At 48.0% G+C, this 23,272-nt stretch overlaps 1 protein-coding gene across 2 annotated transcripts; it reads right to left on the bottom strand.

Annotated features, from left to right (window-relative positions):
* Positions 1–13,555: 13,555 nt before the first annotated feature.
* FTSJ1 (FtsJ RNA 2'-O-methyltransferase 1) lies at positions 13,556–23,272 on the bottom strand. Of its 2 annotated transcripts, none has more exons than XM_058292320.2 (13): positions 23,024–23,272; positions 21,492–21,648; positions 21,145–21,214; positions 20,973–21,063; positions 20,556–20,634; positions 18,750–18,802; positions 18,610–18,663; positions 18,421–18,523; positions 18,234–18,317; positions 17,415–17,518; positions 17,124–17,321; positions 16,862–16,903; positions 13,556–14,159 (listed from the first exon to the last, which is right to left on the bottom strand). In XM_058292320.2, exons 2-12 carry the CDS (start codon positions 21,610–21,612, stop codon positions 16,871–16,873), a joined length of 990 nt encoding a protein of 329 aa, XP_058148303.1. In that variant the 5' UTR covers positions 21,613–21,648; positions 23,024–23,272; the 3' UTR covers positions 13,556–14,159; positions 16,862–16,870. The 2 variants fall into 2 exon arrangements, with proteins under 2 accessions (XP_058148303.1, XP_058148302.1); XM_058292319.2 differs by having other exon boundaries at positions 22,907–23,270.

Genomic DNA, 23,272 nt, shown 5'->3' with positions numbered 1-23,272 from the left:
CCTGAGAATTTAAAAATGTCTATAAGGTGGGGGAGGATGCCTGCATTTGCAGCTGTGGCTTTTAACTCAGAGCTTCGCCATTGTGATTCTTTTCCTTTGTCTCTCTCTCTCTTCTGGGAAGTGTCCAGCCTTCCCCTGGTGTGCTAAACCCTAAAAGATTTTTTTTCCAGTCTATTTCTGCCTGTCCTCTAGCTGTTTTTCTGGGAGAGAGAAGAGAGTCCTGTGTCTTTCTCATCTACCATCTTCCCGGAAGTCCATGTTTTAAGATGGAAGGATTTAATTTCCCAAGGACTGAGCTTTACAAATGTTTTAATTTCACCAGCCCTGACTGAGCCATTCTGTGACCACAATGGTCCAAGACAAATTGAGACTAACCTATCATCATGTCTGGACATAGGCAAAAACATGAACTTTGGCCAAAACTCCAAAATGCCCAAATTACTCCCTATCCTGGCTCATCTACTGCTTCTTTACCAATTGCAACTTTAGCCTTCCTCTATTTTTCCCTCCTTCTAGATAAGAGGTATTAAGATTGTTGATCATACAATTACCTCCAGAGCAATCCAGAGCAAATTTCAGCTTCCTTAAACCTTCCCCACCTCCTAACATAAGCCCACTTCCTCAAAATCACCTAACATAAACCCAAATCCTATACTAAGTGCTTTCTGCCATTCTCTTCTGCTAGCTGAGATACCCCCACTGTTACCCACAGTGTGCATTGTCCATCTTTGCAATGAGCAATAACCTCAACTTGCTCAGCCACAGATGCGTTCCCAGTAGTCTTTGACTAGAGAGGGCTTGGACAGCATTTACGGAATTTGCTGCAAGTTCAAGAGCTCTTTGGAACCCTCTCTGTGGATGACCTTAATCCATGGGGTCCTAATGAAGTGACCTTAAGCAGCAAGAACACCATTAAATGGAAGGAGAGTCTGAGGTCTAGACTGATGAAGTGAGTTCTTCGAAGTCCCACCATGAACTGGTAGCCAGGCAGAAACTGGCAACCGTGGCTACTGACCCCTAAGATGGGGTGCATCCAGGAGCCCTGGACCTGTGCCCACAACCCTTCCTGGCCCAGCTGGGCCCCAACAAAAGGATGACAGCGTCCTTCCTGCATATGCCCCAGACCTACCAGGCAGGGTTTGCATGCTTCATTCCCTCCTTGCCCAAGTGTTCTCTCTATAGAAGGGGGCAGTAAGATTCCAGGATGAAGTGAGGGCTAATGGAACCCTCACACCTGGCTGGGTTGCCTTGAGGCCTCAGCTTAAAGGGGCCTCATCTTCCTTGGTAAGCTGCTCTGTGTCCTCAAGTTCAGACCCTCACAGACCCTGGCACCAGACACATCACTCATTCTCAGCTCTAAATTTGCCTTGACCCATCTCCCTGCCTTGGCCCAAGCCATTGCCCTCTGCCTGGGTTGCTCTTCCTTCCCTTCTCATCTTTGAGCTCTTTTTCCCACCTTCTGCCCCTGGGACTACCCCTCTCTGGGCAGACTCTCTCTCCATAACCCTTATCATGTGGAACTGTCTGATTGTCTCCCCACTAGACAATGCCTGTGTCTCTGTCCTGTCTGGAGCCCCCAAGGCCTGCACTGAGCTGGGCTTCCAGGAGATGTCTGTCCGGCAAGGGTTGACCACAGGACTCCATCAACCAGCCGAATAGTGGGGCTGGTACTCAAGCTCTTCTCCATCGACCTTCTCCCTGCCTGGGAGGGATCAGCCCAGCAGATGACCCTCTGACTTTGGGGAAGGGCATAAGGCCTCTCCTCACCCTGGAGCCCATTGCCCTCAGCTTCCCAGCCCAGCCCACCTGCAGGTTGCCTGCCCTCCCACACATGCGCTTCCTTCCAGAACCAGCTTGGGCCTCCTCATAGCCCCTGGTACTCCCGGGTGCCTCCCTTCCTACTGTTCCTTTCCCCAGGTCCTTTTGCCACCCCAAGACCTTAAAGCCATGACCTCATGTCTAGCTGTCAAGGCTAAGGGCAATTATGCCTCCTGAGTCCTCATCCTCTGCCAGGAGCATTATTCCCAGGACACATCCTCCACTGGGCTCCCAGCCCTTGTTCCTTGTGAAAAACAACTCCATCCCAACAGAATCAGTAGCACCCAGAGCTCCCAACAGAGGTCTTTGATGATGATTTCTTAGAAGAAAAATTCAGCTACACTCAGGAAATTCAGAAGCTGCTGCCCTCGAGGAAATTCTTATAGAGTCCAAGACCTTCTAGTTGGAGTTGCTCAGCAAAGCACTGGCTCCCCGGCCCCACACCCCCATGTCAGCACTCCATTTCCTTCTTTCCCCTTGGCAACATGGCCTTGAGTCCTGTGAGCCTCCCAAGCCCTGTGGACATGCGACCACATTGAGACCCTGGCACATATTCCCAGAGTGTGTGGCATGGACCAGAACTCACGATTACTTCTGCACACCAACCAGCCACCTAAGCATCCATCCATCCATCCATCCATCCATCCATCCATCTATCTATCTATCCAACTCAGGGACAGTTCTCTAAAATGGGTTTTATTTTCCTTTGAATTGGAGGCTGGAGGCTGGCATGAGTGTTCCTTTAGGGCCTGCAGCAAGAGAGGGTTGATTAATCCAGGCTTCTGGCCACGCTCTCTGGGTTCCAGCTCTTTTGCTCAAAAGCTATCCCTGGCTCCCCAAGGCCAGGAATGAAAAGCCCCTGCTTGCTTTCCAGTGTCAACTTCTGCCTCGGTCCCCCATCCACTCTATGCTTTAATGGCCCAGAGAAACATACCTCCCTCTTTAGAAAGATCCTCCCTCAGTGTTAGAAATGAATACCCGATGAATACACACCCACACAACAGCTTTGGAGCAGAACTGAACTGGCAGGTTGACAGCTGGACAGACAGAAAGCACAGATGACAGGAACAAGAGCCTGGAGCTCTGATGTGCCTGGGTGGGGGGGTCATGGAGACATGAGATGGGAAGGAGGTTGCTCTCTCTTCTTGGACTGCCTTTATGCCATGAGGTCTGTTGAATACTTGGAAGTTTCCCCAGAGATCTCCTCCATTCCTTTGCCACACTGCCTTCAGTTCTCCTATTAGAAGAAATCATTTCCAGGGAGGCTTTGCCTTCCTCAGATAGCCTCTGCTGCAAACATGTTCAACTGCTTCTGGGAGTCATTGGCATGTTAGCACAAATTAGCATTTTTTGGTTGTTTTTGTTTTTGTTTTTATTAGGGAAGTTGTGAGCTTACAAAACAATCATGCAGGAAAGCGGATTTGGCCCAACGGATAGGGCGTCCTCCTATCACATGGGAGGCCAAACGTTCAAACCCCAGGCCTCCTGACCCGTGTGATGAGCTGACCCATACACAGTGCTGATGCGCGCAAGGAGTGCCCTGCCACACAGGGGTGTCCCCCGCTTAGGGGAACCGCATGAGCAAGGAGTGAACCCTGTAAGGAGAGCCACCCAGGGCAAAAAAAGTGCAGCCTGCCCAGGAATGGCGCTGCACATACGGAGAGCTGACACAGCAAGATGACACAACAAAAAGAGACACAGATTCCAGGTGCCGCTGACAAGAATACAAGCGGACACAGAAGAACACACAGCGAATGGACACAGAGAGCAGACAATGGGGGGGGGGGCCACGGGGAAGGGGAGAGAAATAAATAAAAAGCAAATCTTTAAAAAACAAAACAATCATGCATAACGTACAGAATTCCCATACAACGCCCCACCATAACATTGCATTGTTGTGGAACATTTGTTACAGAATTATGAAAGAATGTCATCAAAACATCACTGCTGGGAAGCGGACTTGGCCCAGTGGTTAGGGCGTCCGTCTACCACATGGGAGGTCCATGGTTGAAACCCCAGGCCTCCTTGACCCGTGTGGAGCTGGCCCATACGCAATGCTGATGCGCGCAAGGAGTGCTGTGCCACGCAGGGGTGTCCCCCGCGTAGGGGAGCCCCACGTGCAAGGAGTGCGCCCTGTAAGGAGAGCCGCCCAGCGCAAAAGAAAGTGCAGCCTGCCCAGGAATGGTGCCGCACACATGGAGAGCTGACACAACAAGATGACGCAACAAAAAGAAACACAGATTCCTGGTGCTGCTGATAAGGATAGAAGCGGTCACAGAAGAACACACAGCGAATGTACACAGAGAGCAGACAATGGGGATGGGGGAAGGGGAGAGAAATAAATAAAAAATAAAACTTAAAAAAAAATCACTGCTAACTATAGTCCATAGCTTACATTTGGTGTATATATTTTTCCATACACCCCCTATTATTAACATCATGTATTGGTATTGTACATCTGTTATAGTTCATGAGTGAGTGCTCTCATATTTGTACTATGGTTAACAGTACAAATTAACTTTTTTTTTGAGGTACCAGGGCTGGGGATTGAACCCAGGACCTCATGTATGGAAAGCCAGCGCTCAACCAGTGAGCCACATTAGCTCCCCTGAGTTGGTTTTTTCATTTGTTTGCTTGTTGTTTGTTTGTTTTTATTTTAGGAGGCACCAGGGAATGAACCCGGGACCTCCCATGGGGGAAGCAGGTTCTCAACTGCTTCAGTCATATCTGCTCCCCCAAATTAACTTTTTACCCCCCCCTCCCCCAGACAGTTCTCTCATCTGTCTGCTCACGGTTTGCTCGCCTTCTCCAGGAGGCACTGGGAACCAAACCTAGGACCTCCCGCATGGGAGGTGAGTGCCCAATGACCTGAGCCACATCCATTCTCTGTGGGCTCCAGCATTTGCTGACTTGTGGCATCTGTTCATTTAGGGGTCTGCTTGTTATGGCTGGTGTGGTGTCTGATTATCTTCTTTAGGAGGCACTGGAACCCGAACCCAGGACCTCCCATGTGGTAGGCACCCAACTGATTGAGCTACATCTGCTTCCCCAAATTAACTTTTTCTTTCTTTTTTTATCTTTTGAGTTTTAAAATTTTTTTGGCTTTCTAAATTTTCTTGTTTTTTAAAAAAATATTTATTTTTACTTTTAAAAAAAAGTATTCTTTAACTTCTACCCCAAATTAACTTTTAATATGTCATGGGAGGCAGATGAGAAAGACAGGGTAACTTTAAGGCATAAACTTAAGGCCTGCCAAATGATAGACTGAGAGAGACTAAAGCTCCCAAGGATTTTACTTCAGGATTCAGCAGTGGTCCACTGAAATAGTCCTCGCATTCCTTTTGTCAACTCAGCACCCATGCCCTCTTCCATTAAACACCACCCACTGTTTTTTTCTTTTTTGGAGGTACCAGGGATTGAACCTGGGACCTCATACATACATGGGAAGCAGACTCTCAATCACGGAGATACACCTGCTCCCACCCTCCATTTTCTTTTGACAACATACTCCACCCCAGCCCACCTCAGTACCGGTGGTTCTTGTGTGGCTAAACAGGAATGGATCCCATGACTAGCCCAGCCAATCGGAGCAAGCCATCACCCTGATTACAAGGATTGGTTCAGGAGTGGGTATGGGACCCAAGCCAGGTCCCAGGGACTTAAAACGAGGACTAAAGGAAAAGGAGTCTCCCCTGTCAGTTGGGGCTCCTAAAACGTATTCGGGAGGAGAGCCTCCTGAGGGTGCAGCTGTGTTACATGTGTGTGCCTTCCTGTTTTGCCAGTTTGGATGCAGAATGTGGTTACACACACAGGTCCACGGGTCCCTGGAATAGGCAGTTTAAGCCCAAGAAGATACTCAGGGTTCCAGGAGCCATGGGGAACTAGCGCCAACTGCAGCCCCTTCCTGGCTTTCCATAGTCTCCACTGTCAAATGGCCTCCCTGTTGGCGGCACAGGCCCAGAGAAGCACGTGGCCCGAGAGAGCAGCCCAGGGCAGTGCGGGGGGCCCTCCTATTTCTTGCTCTCCTCTGAGTCCTCATGCTCTGCTCCCAGGGACAAGACTTGGGGGAGCCAGTTGGCCTGTCAGCTTGGCAGAGGCTGGGCCTGGCAGGGATGCCACCCTGGGCTGGGAGGGGGCACCTCCACAGTTAGCTCTGCTCCCTCACGGCCCCACTCAGGCGTGTCAAGAGAGGCACAGGGACCCCAATCTTCCTCTTGGCCCTAGTTGGGGAAAGGCTGGCTGCTACTCTCTGAATTTTAAGTCTGGCCCAGATGTAGAGCAAATCTAGAGAGGGCAGAGGGACCTCCCCTTCCAGCCTCAGGCTGTTCTGGGGACTGTGCTTTGCATGGGGTGTGGAATGGGAGGAGGCCTGTGGCACACCCTGGCCCTGGCTGGATGTGGAATGACCCTCTGGGCTGAGGGCCCCCCCTGTTGCTTTCACCTCCTTCTACCACCACCCCCAACCCTGCCTGGCTGGCAATCTTTCCCAGCTACTGAATCTGCCAGAACATTCTTGGGAGGAGCAGGCTGTGACCCATGAGTCATTCCAGCTTTCTCCAGCCCCCGTGTCATCTACCAAGGCTCAGGCATTTGTTCCTTGTTCTGGGCTTGCTACCAGGCCTGAAATTACACCATAACAGCCAACTTCCTGAACCGAGGCATCGTGGCTCTAAAAACTGCCTATGTGTTCTATGCCAGGAACAATCTGGCCTGAACCATTTGGGTGGGGCTTTAGAGAGAGGTGGGGTAGTTCTGAAAGTGCCCCAAACAATTATTACTCATCTTGTAATGGCGGAGGGTGTTCTAAGGACACAGCTCTCAGAAGCTGAGGGAGTGCTACAGATTTTGTGTCTGGGTTCCACTGGGCCAATTGTCCCCTTGCTGGGCTCCAGAGCCCCCTCCAAGTAGACAAGGAGGCTGTGCCTGAATTTTCCTTCCTATCTCTCAACACTGGCTCCCCTCACGCAGGATCAAGATGAGTCTCCTTAAATCAGCTCTGAAACTGAAAGGCAACAGAATGCTTCCAGGAGTAGCTGCAGGATGCTCACTGCCCAGACTCACCCTTCTTCTCAGGATGTGTTCCTGAGTTGTGCCCGTGCAAAAAGCACATGCAGAGGAATAGCAAGCACTAGCGTAACAACTCTCCCTCCGTGTAGACACATCATTATTTATTGCTTACAAAGTGCTTCACATTCAAATGTTTTTTTAAAATTCCTGTAACATATATAATATGCAAGATTTCCCATTTTAACCATTTTCAAGTGTACCATTCAGTGGTGTTAAGTGTATTCTCAATGTTATGCAACCCTATCTACTTCCCAAAAGTTTTCATGACCCCAAAAAAGAAACTCTGCTCATTAAGCAACAACTCCCCAATCCCCCTCCCTCCTGCCCTGAGTAACCTCTAATTTACTTTGTCTCTGTGGGTTTGCTTATTATTTCACGTTAATGGAATCATACAATAGCTGTTCCTTTGTGTCTGGCTTATCTCACGCAACATGACGTCTTCAAGGTTCACCCATGTCGTCGCATACATCAGAACTTTATTCCTTTTTATGACTGAAGAATATTCCATTGTATGTATGTACCATATTTGGTTTATCCATTTATGTTGATAAGACACTTGTTATTGCCATCATTGCACTTTTTTAAAAAAATCGTTTTGGTGGTATAATTAATGTACAGTAAAATTCAACCTTTTTATAGTTCTGAGTTACTGACAAAAACAGTTGGATAAAACACCACCATCATTAAGACACAGAACTGTTCTCTTACCTCAAAATATTCCTTTGGGTGGCCACTTTGTAGTCACTGGCGACCACTGATCTGTTTGCTATTCCCAGTTTTACTTTTTCCATAATGTCATGTAACTGGAATCCTACAGCAGGCAGCCTTTTTATTCTGGATTCTTTCAATTAACATAGTGCATTTGAGATTCATTCATGTTGCTGTATATATCAGTAGTTTGTTCCTTTTAATGGCTGAGTAATAAGTAAGGATATACTGGCTTGTTCTCTCTTTCACCAGTTGAAAGACATTTGAGTTGTTTCCAGTTTGGGGGGTGTAGCAGTTTGATATAGTTATGAATTCCAAAAATAGATATTGAATTATGTCTGTAAACTGGTCTGTATCTGGCATGATTAAATTATGATTTGGGCCCTGATTGGGCCATGTCAGTAGGGTGTTGAGTCCCCACCCACCAAGGGACAGATAAAAGACATGGGAAAGGACAGAGTTGGAGATTTTGATGTTGGAGTTTTGATTTGGAGTTTGATGCTGGAATCTTGAGCTGGAGTCCTGGTTTATTAGCCAGCCAAAGGGGTGCTGATGCAAAATACCAGAAATCTGCTGACTGTTATAAAGAGTATTTATTTGGGGTAGGAGCTTACAGATACTAGGCCGTACATCGTAAGTTACTTCCCTCACCAAAGTCTATTTTCATGTGTTAGAACAAGATGGCTGTCGATATCCGCGAGGGTTCAGGCTTCCTGGGTTCCTTCCTTCCAAGGTCTTGCTTCTCTCTAGGTTCAGGGTTCCTTTCTTCCCAGGGCTTGCTTCCTCCTGGGCTCAGGGTTCCTCTCTTCCTGGGGCTTTCTTCTCTTTCCTCTGTGAGCTTATTTCCCGGGGCTCCAGCTTAAGGCTTCAGCATGAAACTCCAACATCAAAAACCCTCCAACTCTGTCCTTTGCTGTGCCTTTTATCTGTGAGCCCCCACCAACCAAGGGGTGGGGACTCAACACTCTACAGACCCAAGAGGTTTACTTGATTACTTATATGAAAATCTAATATAATTTCATATACCCAGAGGAAAAGACCAGTTTGTTGTGGGAAATTGACTTACCTGTTTGTTATTGTAAATGTTACACCTGTTAAATGTAGCAGTTGTTAGATGTTGCAGTTGTTCCCTGTTATTGTAAATGATGTTGCAGTTCAGATAGCAAACAGCTGCTTGGTAGTTTCCCAATAAATGTGATGGGAAAACTAGGGTTGAGGCTCTCAGTTCAGAAGCTGTGGGTCCCCTGGTCCCAGGTTTGTCTCCCCTCTTGTGTCTCTTCCTTTATTTCTGCATTGCCTTCCCTTTGAGCCAACCTATTGTAAGCTGAATGCAACACCAGTTTACAAACATAATCCAATTTTTTTTTAAATTCATCAATAATATCAAACTGCTACACCCGGGAAGTAAGCACAAAGGAAAGAGAAGCAAGCCCCAGGAAGAGAGGACCTGACTGAGAAGAACACAGAGGAACAGAAATGGCTCCTCAGACACGGCAGAAGCCCGGGGAGAAAGACAGCACCATTTGCCTGACCTTGTGGAGAGAGGCAAAGCCTAGAGAGCCTCATAGTCTTCAGCTGACCTTGTGGAGAAAACAGAGGACCTGAGCCCAGAGTGAAGCAGGACCTGGGAAGAGAGGAACTCTGGAAGCCTGAACCCTGGCAGACGTCAGCAGCCATCTTGCTCAAAGTCACTTGGAAGTGGACTTGGTGAGGGAAGTAACTTATGCATCATGGTTTGGTATCTGTAAGCTCCTAACCCAAATAAATACCCTGTATAAAAACCCACCAATTTCTGGTATTTTGCATCAGCGCCCCTTTGGCTAATACAGGGGGATTACGAATAAAGCTGCTACAAAGATTTGCATACAGGTTTTTGTGCAAACATATTTTCATTTCCCTTGATTAGATACCTACAAGTGCAATTGCTGGGTCATGTGATAAATGTATGTTTAACTTTATGGGAAATGACCAACTGTTTTCCAAAGTGACTGTCCCGTTAGCATTTCTATCAGCAGTTTCTGAGAGTTTCAGTTCCTCCACATCCTTGCCAATACTTGATATATCCGGTCTTTTCAAATTTTAGTCATTCTAATAGGTATGAAATGATATCTCATTGTGGTTTTAATTTGCATTTCCCTAATGACTAATGATGTTGGGCATCTTTTCAGGTGCTTGTCTGCCACCTGTTTCTTCCTTGATGAAGTGTACAAATCTTTTGTCCACTTGTTAATTGTGTTGCTGGTTTTCTTATTATTGAAATATATGTTCTGAATACTGGTCCTTTACCAGACAATGTGGTTTACAAATATTTTCTTTCCCCAGCCTGTGGCATGGCCTTTCATTTTTGCATTTCTACCTTATTATTTGGCTCATTTATTCTCCCAACAAATGTTTATGAAGAACCAACCATGTGCTGGGCACTGCACCATGCACTAGAAACAGAAAGGAACACAGCAGACAAAAATCCCTGTGTTCAGAGACCTCAAATGCTCAATATTGCTAGACAGACAATGGAAAAATACCAAACAAACGTGTTAGCTTTTTTCTGTTCCCCCCAATTCTATCTGCCTCTTCCCTGCCCTGCCCTGCCCTCTTCTGGGTCCCAAGAGGTTGATGCTGTGGACATCACCTGGACCCTGTCCCACTCTGGCTTTCAGTTGGGTTTGGTCAATGAGTATCCATTCATAGCTCACTCCCTCGCTGCTTCAGTGTGTGGTTCTGGAAGTGGGTGGGCTCAGCTTCCTCTGGATTCTGGGAATATTGGTCCCTTCCTTGCCCCTTCAGGCAGCAATAACAGCTCCCAACTGTTGCCAGTACCTGAGTATCCTTTTTTTGGTTTACTGAATCCTCCCTGTATCCCTCTAAATGGTTCCTTTGCTCAAGTCTCTTCAAAATTCCAGTTGAGGGAAGCAGATGTGGTTCAAGCATTTGGGTGTCTGCCTACCACATGGGAGGTACTGGGTTCGGTTTCCGGTGCCTTCTAGAGAAGACGAGCCAGACAGTTAGCTGGCGCGGCGAGCTGATGCAACAAGGAGACACAGGAGGAAACACAATGAGAGACACAACAAAGCAGGGAGCAGAGGTGGCTCAAGCAATTGAGTGACTCTTTCCCACATGGCAGGCCCCAGGTTTGGTTCCTGGTGCCTCCTAGAGAAGACAAACAGATACAGAGAGTGCACAACAAATGAACACAGAGAGGAAACAGCAAGCACAAACAATTGGTGGGGGGTGGGGGGGTGGATAAACAAAATAAATCTTAAAAAAAAAGTTGAGGTGTGACTTGTGTCCCCCCACCCCCACTCCAGTCCCTGGTCCAACAAATAAGGTACTACCAGGAAATGCTGAGTGCTATGAAGGAAAGCAAAGCAGGACACAGGGATAGTGCGTGATAGGGTGTTATTTGGGATAGAGGTGTCAGGAAAGGCTTCTTGAGGAGTTCCTCTTTAAGCAGCGAAAAGAAGAAAATGAAGGGGGTAGCCATGTAAATATGACCTATGCACATTTCTTGGGAGGAGTGTCCAAGTAGGTGCAAAGGCCCTGAGGTGGGGTAATGCTTGGTGTGTTTGAGGAACATCAATGGGGCTGGTGTGGTTGGAGAATGGAGTGAGGAGAGAAGGCTTGAGGGGTTGGCAGGGCAGGGATTATACTCATCTGATGAGCAGGGAAAACTGGTGCCCAGAGAAAAGCAGGGCTGGCCTGAGGTCCTGAGGTGATGTCACCTTGATTCCCCATGTGTTTCTGGGGGGACAGGAGGAGGGCCAGAACCCCACCATCTGCCCCAGACAGTCCCTTAGGGAAGTCAGTTGAGGGCCTACACTGCTGGCCCTATTGTGCTGGGCTGGGATTCCTGCCCTCCACAGGTCAGCCTAATCCCTGACCATTCATGAACTTCAGTCTGTTTTCACCATGCAGCCAATGGGATCCTGTGACAACCCAAGTTGCATGGCCCTCCACTCAGAACCCTCTCCTGGTTTTCTGAGCTCCCATCTCAGAGCCCATGAGGCCCTATAGGATCTGGTCCCCACTACCTGTCTGACCTCACCTCCAACCACTATCCCCTAGCTCTCTCTGCTTCAGCCGCAGTGACCTCCTCCTCCTCCCTGTTCGGACACGTCAAGCGCACTCCCACCTCAGGGGTTCCACACTGGCCGTTCCCTGTGCCTGGAATGCTCTTCCCCCCAGGCAGACCCTGCCTGGGTGCATGCTGACTGGGAAGAGGACCCTCCTGGGTTCACTGACTGGTGTAGACCTTCTTAGGGTCAAGCAGTCTGGGGTGTGTACTCCACTGGGGATGCACGGTGTGGGGTGTGGACACTCCTGGTGTGACAGACTGGCATGTGAGGTCATAGACACTGGGATGGGAACACACCTATGGCTATCAACAGCGAGGTCACACAGACTGGGGGGTACAACATGGCTTCCACCAGAGACTTGGATATGTAAGCTTCTGGAGTCCCAAGACTGGGGGTGACACAAGTAGGTTCACACAGCAGCATACACTGCTGGGGTCAAGATAGGTAGGTTCATACTCCCAGGGTCACACAGAATGGGGCATGAATGCTCTGTGGTCACACAGACTTTGATGAGTCCACTTCTGGGGTTAAACAAACTAGGGTGTGGGCACCCCATTGGTCATAGAGGCCAGGATCTGCACATCCCTGGGGTCCAGTGGGATACTCTTGAACTTGCACTGTAATGGGTGTATATACTCCTGGGGACTGGCCTTTCCTGTCTTCAGAAGGCAGTAGGGACCCTCCTGCAGTCACACTGACTGTGGCATAGATCCCCTGGTGGCCATGCTTACTTGGGTTAGAAGACTCCTGGGTTCAAAGCACTGTAGTGCAGAGCTTCCTGGGGTTATAGACATGGTATACATACTCCTTAGCCCCTAGTCTAGGGTGTGGCCTTTTCTGGTGTCACACTGAATATGGTACAGTGATTCTTATAAGTCAGAGACTGCAGTGTAGAATCATCGTGACCAATACTCTGGAGTTTAAATACCACTTGAGGGAAGCAAACTTGGCTCAATGAATAGAGCATCTGCTTACCACATGGGAGGTCCAAGGCTCAAATCCAGGGCCTCCTGACCCATGTGGCGAAGCTGGCCCACACACAGCGCTAATGCGCACAAGGAGTGCCATGCCATAAAGGGGTGTCCCCATGCACAAGGAGTGCACCCCGTAAGAAGAGCTGCCCCAAGCGACAAAAGTACAGCCTGCCCAGGAATGGGGCCACACAGAGAGCTGGCGCAACAAGATGATGCAACAAAAAGAAAGAGATTCCCGGTGTTGCTGACAAGAATCCAAGTGGACACAGAACACACAGCGAATGGACAGAGAGCAGACAATTGGGGGTGGGAAGAGGAAAGAACTAAAAAAAAAAAAAAAAAATCATAAAATAAAATAAATACCACTTGAATCCGACTGGGGACTGGACACTGCTTCTGTCACAGATACGTAAGTGTGGATACATCTGGGGTCACAGAATGGGGTGTGGTCACTCATCGGGCCACATGTGTGCAGTAAGTAGGTATGGAAACATCTGGGGTCACAGAGACTAGGGTGTGGCTACTCCTAAGGTCACTAGATTGGGGCAAGGGCACCTCTATGGTCACACTGTTTAGGATATGGATAATCCTGGGGTCACAAAGACCAGGGTGTGGATATTCCTTGGGTCAGAGAACGTGAAATTCTAAAGATAGAGGATTAAGCTGCAGAAAACTGTTGTCCTTGTAGCTGGTGAGTTTGTTAGCTCCTGTTTGCTAAATCGTAGACATTCAGGACTACAGCCAAGGCAGACTTGCTGATATGTCTAAAATAGAGGAGTTTAACCTAAAAAATTTGTACTGGCAAACCTTTTGGCATCTGGTGAAATCTGTGGAGGACCCTTTCACGGGATATTTCTAAAAGTGTGCACATGTGTGTGTCCATGTGCACACACACACGATTACAATGGAAACCAATTAAATTGAAATACACATATATATTAAAATGAAAATTGGGATACAGTAATACAAGTACTTTTTAAATTAGTACATCAAATTGCAAGATCTATGATTCAAAGTGGTAGCTGTGAACATTATTTCAAGATACTTGTAAAAACTGTAATGTAACATAAAAAATAACTGTAATTTGTATTGGTGAGAAAGTCATACGTATTGCTTTTACTGTTGTGATTCATTGCCAGCATTCATAATAGGGAGTAAAGCTAAATTTCAGTTATATTAATGAAAATAAAGATGCAACATTTTCCTCCATTAAGTTCACAGATACTCCTGCCTTCTATCCAGGTTATGAACCCCTGCCTGAGAGGTAAATTCAGGACACCCCTGGAAAGGTTTACTTAGAGAAGAGGCCAGACCTTGTTCTAGAATTTCCACTGCAGTGCAGATGGACATTCTTGCAATGTTTCTTTCCTTGTTGTTTTCATGGTGGTTGTAGTAGATTCTCACTTGGGGCTTGGATGTTTGGGCCATGTGGATAAAATGATGATACCTGAAAACAAGTTCATCAACTCAAGTTCCAGCTTTCCCGATGGCCTCTGAGTTGTACCAGCTTGCCAGAAAACTGAAGGCCAAAGAAAAAGAAGAAAATTTTACACAAAAACCTATTTCCCCACTTTCTTCTACTATAATCACCATTCACTAAATAACATTTTTGTGAAGGTTTTCCCTTTTATTGTGAACTATAGCTTACATAAAAATGCATAAAACAGATTTGTCCAGTTTAATGAATAACTATAAGGTAAACAATACATCTGTTATATTGTATAATTGTAGGATGCTTGCTGTCATTGGGGTGTAGCTCTCCACTGTGAATATACTGTGATTTAATTACCCAATGTACAGTTGGTAGATGTTTGGGTTGTTTCTGGTTTTAGGGGTACTACAAATAGTGATGCTATGAACATTCCATTCGTTTTTTAGGAGCGGAAATGGCATATACACAGCTTTATTTATAGTTTTGAAAACTAAATAGAATACATGCTTTATTCAGTGCTGCGTACTTAAATTGACCTACAATCAATGTTAAAACGGAACTCCCTTAGTGAACTGGGAAAACACTATCTTGATTAGTTTTGAAAACTAAGGAAAATACATGCTTTATTCAGTGCTAATTACTGATACTGACTCACAATCAATGTTAAAACACAGGGCTCACAGAGTGAACTGTGAAAACATTATCTTGATTAGTTTTTTTAATATACTTTTTTTAAAAAAAGATACTTAGATTACATAAATGTTACATAAAAAATATAGGGGATTCCCATATGCCCGGTTCCCTAGCCCTCCCACATTAACAACATCCTTCATTAGTGTGATACATTTGTTACAATTAATGAACACAGTTTGGAGCACTGCCCCTAAGCATGGATTACAGTTTACACTGTAGTTTACACTCTCTACTGCACACTTTTGTAAATTATTACAAAATATATAATGGCCTCTATCTGTCATTGCAATGTCATTCAGGACAATTCCCAAGTCCCGAAAACGCCCCCAAATTATACCTATTTTCTCCCCTGCCTTCCCTATAGACAGCTTTAATAGATCATGCCTAAGTTTTCCACAGCGATGTATCATTTTTACACTCCCATCAGCACTGTATGAGGGTTCCAACCATCACATATTCGTCCAAATATTTAGTATTGTCAATCGTTTTAGTTTTAGCTTGCATTGCCGATGAGCACTTTTTTCATATGTATATGGACCATTCTTATTTCTTCTCTTTTTGATTTGTAGAAGCTTTTTCAATTAAGGATACTATACATAGGGATTGAAAATATCTTCTCCCACTGATTTTCCATTTCACTTTTTCAAAGATGTCTTTTTTTCCTTTTTTTTTTAATGGAAGGCTTAGTCCGAATAACCTGCTAAACTGCTGTCAGAAAAGGACATCCTCTACCATTACATCCTGAGGATAAGAATCTCTCCAGTACTGACGGATTTAGCCCACTCTACTATACAGGCAAACTGGCCCTCTCGCTGTTCCTTAAAACACACCCCAGGCACAGTTCCACCTCACGGCTTTTGTGCTTGCTCTTTCTCTACCTGGAACACTCTTCCCCTAGGTAAACACAGGGACTCATTCCACCATCTTCAGGTCTTTGTTCAAATGCTACTTCCTCAATGAAGAGTTCTATGACCACGCTTTTAAAAACTGCAAACTGCCAACCTTAGTATTCCCGATTCTTTTTACACTGTTTTGTTATTTTTCATATTCCACTTTACCTTACATCTCTCTCTCTCTCACACACACATAGCAAAATGCTTTATATAAATATGTAGTGAAATGCAAGCACAGGGAAGCAGATGTGGCTCAAGCAGTTAGGTGCCTGCCTCCCCCCACAAGGGAGGTCCCAGGTTTGGTTCCCAGTGCCTCCTAAAGATGAGCTGACACAACAAGCTGATGCAATAAGCAGGGAGTGGATGTGGCTCAAGCAGTTGGGCACCTGCCTCCCACATGGAAGTTCCCCACTTCAGTTCCTGGTGCTTCCTAAAGAAGACGAGCAGACAATAAGTGAACACAATGAGCAATGAGCAGAAAGATGAGGGAGCCACCTGGAGGTGTGGAATGCAAACATATGCCCTCTCATATATATAGATTGTGTGGAAACTTGCATTCACATGGAGACTATTTTATTGTTTTATTTAAATTTTTTAAAAGATCTAATTTATTTACCGCCCCCCCCATTGTTTGTGGTTGCTGTCTGCTCTCTGTGCTCATTTGTGGTGTGCTGTGTCTGCTTGTCTTCTCTTTACAGACACCATGAACCCAGGACCTCCTATGTGGAAGAGTGGTGCTCAGTCACCTGAGCCACCTTAGCTCCCTGGTTTGCTGTTTCTCTCAGTCTTTCTACTTTGTTTCTCTTTTGTTGTATCATCTTGCCATGCCTGCCTGCCTGTCATACCAGCTCACCTTCTCCAGGAGGCACAGGGAACTGAACCCAGGACCTCTCATGTGGTAGGTGGAAGCCCAATCGCTTGAGCCACATCTGCTTCCCTTGTTTTATTGTTTATTATCTCTTTCCCAAACCTTCATGAGGGTCAGAATATTTGTCTGCTTTGTTCCCTGCTATTTCTCCAAATGTAGGACAATGTCTAATATGCAATATGTGTCCATTAAAAATGTTTACTGAATGCCTGAACATGTTACATATAAAATGCTTAAAGCAGTTCCAGGCATGCAACAATAGGTACTTAATAAGTTTGTTGAGTGAATCTTAACAGGTGATATACTGCAAGCTCTTAGATAAAATGCAAACTTACCTTAATGTGTTAAAGTGAACAATTCATATCATTGTCTTCAACCTATCAAAGAAAAACAAAAGTGATACTTGGCTAAGCTTTTCCATTCAATATGCCCCAGAAAGCATATGAGCTGAGAGAAGAAAGAGGTATGAGAACAAAAATAAATTAAAAAAAAAAACAAAAAAACAAAAAAACAAAACAAGAAAAGAGGTACACCAGGAGGGGGTCACTGTGGGCTCAGAGAGAGGGCACTGAGGACCCTGGCCATAAGTTTCCAGACCTCAGAGGTCATTAGAGCGCGGCACTGTGGGATGTCCATGGGCTGGGGCAATGCGTTCATGATGGTGATGGGGCAGTCCTGAGGACGGATCTCCTTGGCCAGCCGCCCCTTCTTCTTCAGTGTGCAGGCCTCCTGGTACGGCGGAGAGATGGGGGGCTGCGTGGGTGGAGTGTACTTGTACTCAGAGCCGTCTTCTAGCTGCGGGGACATGTGAGATGGGATGGTGAAGACCTGGGAACCTGGGACAGGCTCTCTTCCCACCACCCTGCCCACTGTTGCTGGGGCACGCACGTCAAGTGGGTAACTGCGGTCTGAATCGTAGGAGCTCAGGTCCCCACAGGTCACAAATGGCACAATGATGCGGGTAGGACCATCCAGCTGGTTGAAATCTGGGTCTGAGGAGCAGGGAGACAGAATACTGAGGGTGGGGCTGGGATGCCTGAGACCAGTCATGACTCAGGGCACAGCTTGGCAATCACCTTCTTCCAAGAGGATCCCTGACCAGTTCTCCCCAAATAGCCACCAGCTGCTCTCACACTGCTGTACCAGCAGGCCTTTGTTTTGTTTGTATCACCTCCTCAGGGAGGTCTTCTAGAAAACCCTCCTAAAACATGGGGCCCCCTGCTCTATTTTCTTTCCCAGCAATTATCTCCACCTGGCTTTCTATCATATACTATTTGTATCTTTTCTCACTCATGCCATCTCCACAGGGTAGGCTCGTTGTCTTTTTCAACCAGGGGTGAGGGAAAAGACCCTCATGGCACAAAATCTCCATATGGGTGTGGCTGAGCATTCCTAGGATAGAATTTCCTTAAGCAGGTGGAAGCCCCACTGGGGCAGGGCTCAGGATCCTCCTGGGACAGAATCTTTACCAGGTCGAAGAGTTACTACTAGGGGACTGGGCTGAAGAGCCTCCTGGGACAAAATAGCCATAAAGGGTACAACTTTCTCCAGAGGGTGGGGCTAAGGATCCTCCTGAGATAGAATTCCCATAAGAAGGCTGAGTCGCCACCAGGGATATCTCATGAGGTAGCTGAGGGCCCTCATGAGATATGATTCCATGAAGGGGCTGAGTTTCCCCAGGGACAGGCCCAAGCCTCCAGTTCTCACCATAAGAGTGGTCCAGCAGGGGTTTGGTCAGGTCTGGCACGAAGCCCTCAGGGGGATCATAACCCTGACAGACAGCGAAAGCCTCTGTGGATAGAAACTGGAGTAAGGGATGACTGTCACCTCTGCCCATGTGGGCTGAATCCCCCGAGATACCCATATATCTACCCGGCCCATCTGCCCCACTGACCAATGCTGGAGTTTCGGCTGCTTCTGGGCTTGGCACAGACCACATTAGAGAAGAAGACGCGTAGCTGGCTATAGATCAGTGTCACGTCACGGCCTCGGAATATCTGCAGGACAGGGAGTCAAAGGTGCAAGGGTGAGGGAAGTCTTCAGGGGCCCCTCTTTGTACTCTCCCAACCTCCTCAAGACTCACCTTGGCCACGAAGCAACCCCCAGGCTTCAAAACGTGTGTAGCAATGTTCAGAGCCTGCGGGCAGGACAGATGCGCTAAGGCTGTGATGGAGATAGCCAGGAGGGGGCCAAACCAGGGCAGGGGCAGCCAGGGTTACTCACAGCTAGGAGGAGCTGGGCCTGCATGTACTCGTCGACATCATGGAGGCCAGTTACTGCAGAGAGAGGAACAGTATTGGGGTGGGAGTACGGGCATCAAGTCCTATGTTTCCTCTTGCACCAGAGAGGTTAGAAAGCTAAAAACAACATTCCCCAGACTCTCCTGCTGTTAAAGTTCTGGATGCAAATGAAATCTCTGCCAACTGGATGCATATTCTGAGCTCCTAATCCTTAGGAGCTCATTTTAAGTCTCAAAACAAACTCATGCAAAAGTCTTATTACCAAGGTTTCCATCTCCAGCCCAGACTACTCCCCCGCACTCGACTCAAACTGGACAGCGGACTCCATGTGTCCAAAAACCAAACTTCCCACATTCCTTCCCAAACCTGCTCCTTCCACCACCTTCCCCATCTACATGTGAGCCTTCCAGTTGTTCAAGGCCAAAAACTTTTGTTACCCTGGAACTGCCCCTCTCTTGCCTCACACCCGTGTTCAAGTCATGAGCAAACACTGTCAGCTCTGCTTTTAAGAAATATCCGGAATCCACTCTCTTCTCATCTCCACCACTGCTACCACTGTCACCACTCACTTGGACTTTTACTGTAGCCTCCTCCTCACTGGTCCCCTCTCTGCTTCCACCCTCACCCCTTCTGCTGCTCACAGAAGCCAGAGGGATCCTGTTACAACCCAAGCCAGGCACGGCCCTTCTCTGCTCAGAACCTTACCCTTTTCTCCGAGCTCCCATTTCAGAGAAAGAACCTTACTTACCCTTTTCTCCGAGCTCCCATTTCAGAGAAAGAGCCAAAGTCCTCAACATAGCACCCACAGGATCAGGCCGGCCAGCTCTCTGACCTCATCACCCATCATTCTCCCCCTCCCTGTTCTAACCACATTGGGTTCCTTGTTGTTCCTCATACATGCCAAGCACACTTCCACCTCAGGGCTTTTGTGCTGGCTATTCCTGTGCCTAGGCTAGTCTTCCTCTAGATATACCCTGGGTTCAGTCCCTCACTTCCTTTAGAACTCTGTTCTGAACTCAGCAAGGCCTTCCCTCTCCACTTTATTTAAAATTCCAATGTGGACTCCCGCCTCCCTCCCTGCTTCATTGAGTTCCCCAAAGTACTATCATCTTTTAACATGTTACATACAGTTCAATTTACTTTGTTTCTTTTCCATCTACTCCCACTAGAGCAGGGGTTCTTAACATTGTTTGCTCCATCCCTTTGCCAGTCAGGTGAAAACCACGGACCCCTTATAAAGTTTACACTATACTGTGTATTATTTAATAAATATATCACACCTGCACCAACACGTCCCACAAGAATTTTTTTAAAATTTCAATTCACGCTCATGGACCCCCTTGTTAAGAACCCCTGCACTAGAACATCAGCTCCATGAGGTCAGGGATTAGTGGTATTTTCTTCACTATTGTTTCCCAATGCCTAGAATAGTGCCTGACATAGTAGGTGTTCACTAAATGTGTGCTGAACAGATGGGTGACTGAATGAATGAGGAAATGCATGAACAGTAAAATGGAATTGGACCATTGCAGAGAGAGATAAGAGGGAAGGGTGGACAACAGACACAAAACAGAAAGCGGGAGGTGGGGCAGGGAGAGGGAGGAAGAAGACAGAGGCAAAGAGCAGACAGAGAGAGGTGGGAGAAGTTGCCAGATGTGGGGAGAGGCTGAGAGTTGAGGGAAGATGCAGGAAGAAGTTGAAGAGGTCAAAGAAGTCAACAGAGGTGGGAGATACAGAGAAGGACATACACGGGGGGCCCCTGCCTGGCCTCCCAGCCCCTGCTGCTTACCATCAGGAGCCCCATCGCACACCACTAGGTCCGCGGGGCAGCCCTCAAAGTGCTGGATGATCTCCTGGGCAGTGGACAGCTATGGAGAAGGGGAGAATGAGTGGCCCCAGTACCTCTGGTTGCTGCCTTTGAAGCCCGCCTGCCTGAGGCCCAGGTCCACTGTTCCTGAAGCAGCCAAATTCTCAGGCTTGGCCCATCTAAGAACGGGCTCCACCTCTGAGCCCAGTTTCATTTTCTGCTGTCTCTACCATGATGGCTGGCTGGCTCTGTTTCTCCTGTTACATTATCTAGTTACTGTATCTTATCTCTGTCACTGTCTTTCTCAGTCTCTGCTTCTCCCCCCACTTCCTCTGTGTTCTGTAGTCCCCAGGGGCCTTCGCTCAGGATACATCCCAACTACCCCAGCCATGGACTCACCTGGGTGATGTCCCCCTGGATCTGTAACACACCTGGCAGTGGAGCCATAGCCTGCAGGTCCACGGCCACCACATGGCCAGAACCCAAGCTCCTGTGGACAATACAGTCCATGTCAGTCTAATCTTTACCCCCTGGGACCCCACCCAGCCTGCTCTCTGGCCCCCACACTTACCCAAGCTTCTGGCTCAGGACCTGACTCCAGCTGCCTGGGGCTGCACACAGGTCAACTGCCCGTGTCACGCCTGGTCACAGAGAGGAAGGTGTACTTGTCAGCTGTGTCTGCCTCTTCAACTGTGGACCCTGCAGAGTTCACCCCTCTCTCCTGGGGAATACCCACATCTAGCCACTGCCCACGTACCCAATTCCTCTCAGGGATTCTGCCCATTTTCCCGCCTGCCTCCCTGTCCCAGTGACCCTCCAAGTCAGCCCACCTACCACAGGGAGCCCTTTAGTCCTAGCCCACTTGTCTCTCCCCTTGGCTTTTCTGTACCCCAAATGACTCGCCCACCAGGTGGAGACCTTGGAAGAGGTGGAATTCCTCATTGAGCTGGAGCAGTTTGAAGGCGCTGCGGGCACGCCAGCCACTCTCCTTGGCCAAACGGTAGTAGACATCGCGTTTGTCCTTTGATGTCCGACCCATCTCAAACACTCTGTTCAGGGACCTGCTGACAGAAAGCTGACACCACCCTGTGTCAGTACCCGGGTGGGAAGGCCACCACCTTCCTCTGCCGGGCAGTGAGAACCAAACCAAACTGGGTTCATCTGACCCACATGAGAGCCGATGGGAAGACTGAAGCCTAGTCACAGATCCTCACAGATCCTGAAAGACCCCATCTCTCAGCCCTTAAGCTCTGTCACTCATGGCACAGATTCCTCATCACTGACTCCACAGATCCCACAAAAGGACTCACAGTCCCTCTAACACTTACCTCACAGGTGACCCATTAGTGTCCCTGTCACCACACACCACTGTTATCCATATGCCACACATGAAACCCTGTGACTCCAATCATCAACCCTGCTCTGACCATCTCATCTCCACTAACATCTCACTGACTATGTGCCCCAACTGTCTTCATTGCCTCTATTAGTCCCCCATTAATCTGTCACTTTCACCCATTATGCTAATATTGCCTCATTGCACTCCCCATTCCCTTAATCTCTCTGCCCATCCCATTCCCTCAAATGATTAAGCCTCGAGTAACTTTTTTTATTACTACATCCTTATCATTCCCCATCAATGCCTATTAGCTCCCCACAAAGCACTCAATTACTATGATTTATCTATGATTTATCAGTCCCCACCATCGATCCCTCGGATCACAGCCCCATCAGCTTGCAATCAACCATTCAATGACTATGCCTCGTGGACTCCCCATTAACCCCTCCGCTACCACACACTGACCATTCCCCTATGATCACACTCTCATCAGCTCCCCTGTACCCCACTAATCACTCGATGATCACATCCCAACAACCTACTATTACTTTCTCATTGCTCACTCTGTTCCTGTTAATCCGTCGGGGATCATGCCAGGCTTGCCCGCCATTAACCCTTTGACCATGACATGCCCCATCAGCCGCTCACCTCTCTGATCGCCGCCCCCATCAGACCCTTGATCATCACATCCCACCGGCCCCCACAAATCCTGTCGACTAACACATTCCTATTAGCGCCCAGGAATTCCGGGATAAAGACCCCCCACAGACGTCCAAAACCCTCACGCTGCCCACCCCACCCTCTCCCGTTAACCTCTGACCACACCGTCAGTCCTCTCTGATACATCAAAGACCATGCACCCTCAGGATCACCAGGACGCCCCTGAAGGCGGCTCCGCCGACATCCGGACTCCCGTCCCACCCCACTGCACCCCCCTCCCTCCCGAACGGACCCCTGAACCAACTCAGAAAGAGGTCCCCTTCCGTAGACACACCTTGGGTCTGGAGCGCACCCAGTGCTAGCTTCCCGGACTATGCAGGGCAGCGACAAGGGCGGACCTCGGCTCCCCGCGCCGGCGGAACAGCGCAGGCGCGCCTCAGTGACTGCCTACCTCAGCTTTCCGAGCGGGGAGAAGCGGGAGGAAGGAGGCTGCACCGCAAGCAGCCCCAGCCTCGGCGAGAGCGCAAAGGGTGGGAAACCAGAGGACCTCTTTGTGTCCTTAGTTGACCCCAATGCCTGTCGCGCATGCCTAAGGGCTAAAGCGGCGTGGCATGCTTGGCACTGTGGGACGCTGGGGCTCAGGTGAAGTCTGGACCCGAACTGAAAATACAACGTGAACCCCGTCATCTTGCGCCGACGT

The sequence above is a fragment of the Dasypus novemcinctus genome, chromosome X (genome assembly GCF_030445035.2).
Source record: "Dasypus novemcinctus isolate mDasNov1 chromosome X, mDasNov1.1.hap2, whole genome shotgun sequence".
Lineage (NCBI taxonomy): Eukaryota > Metazoa > Chordata > Mammalia > Cingulata > Dasypodidae > Dasypus > Dasypus novemcinctus.
This window is presented reverse-complemented; position numbering and strand designations above follow the sequence as displayed.

Bases quoted from the DNA above. Each gene is read 5' to 3' on its own strand.
- FTSJ1 (XM_058292320.2), bottom strand. From the start codon at position 21,612: ATGGGTCGGACATCAAAGGACAAACGCGATGTCTACTACCGTTTGGCC. The intron at 21,215-21,491 runs GTCTCCACCTGG...CTCTGTGACCAG, and splicing joins GGAATTCCACCTCTTCCAAG to GCGTGACACGGGCAGTTGAC. The intron at 18,664-18,749 runs GTGAGTAACCCT...TCCTGCCCGCAG, and splicing joins AGGCCCAGCTCCTCCTAGCT to GCTCTGAACATTGCTACACA.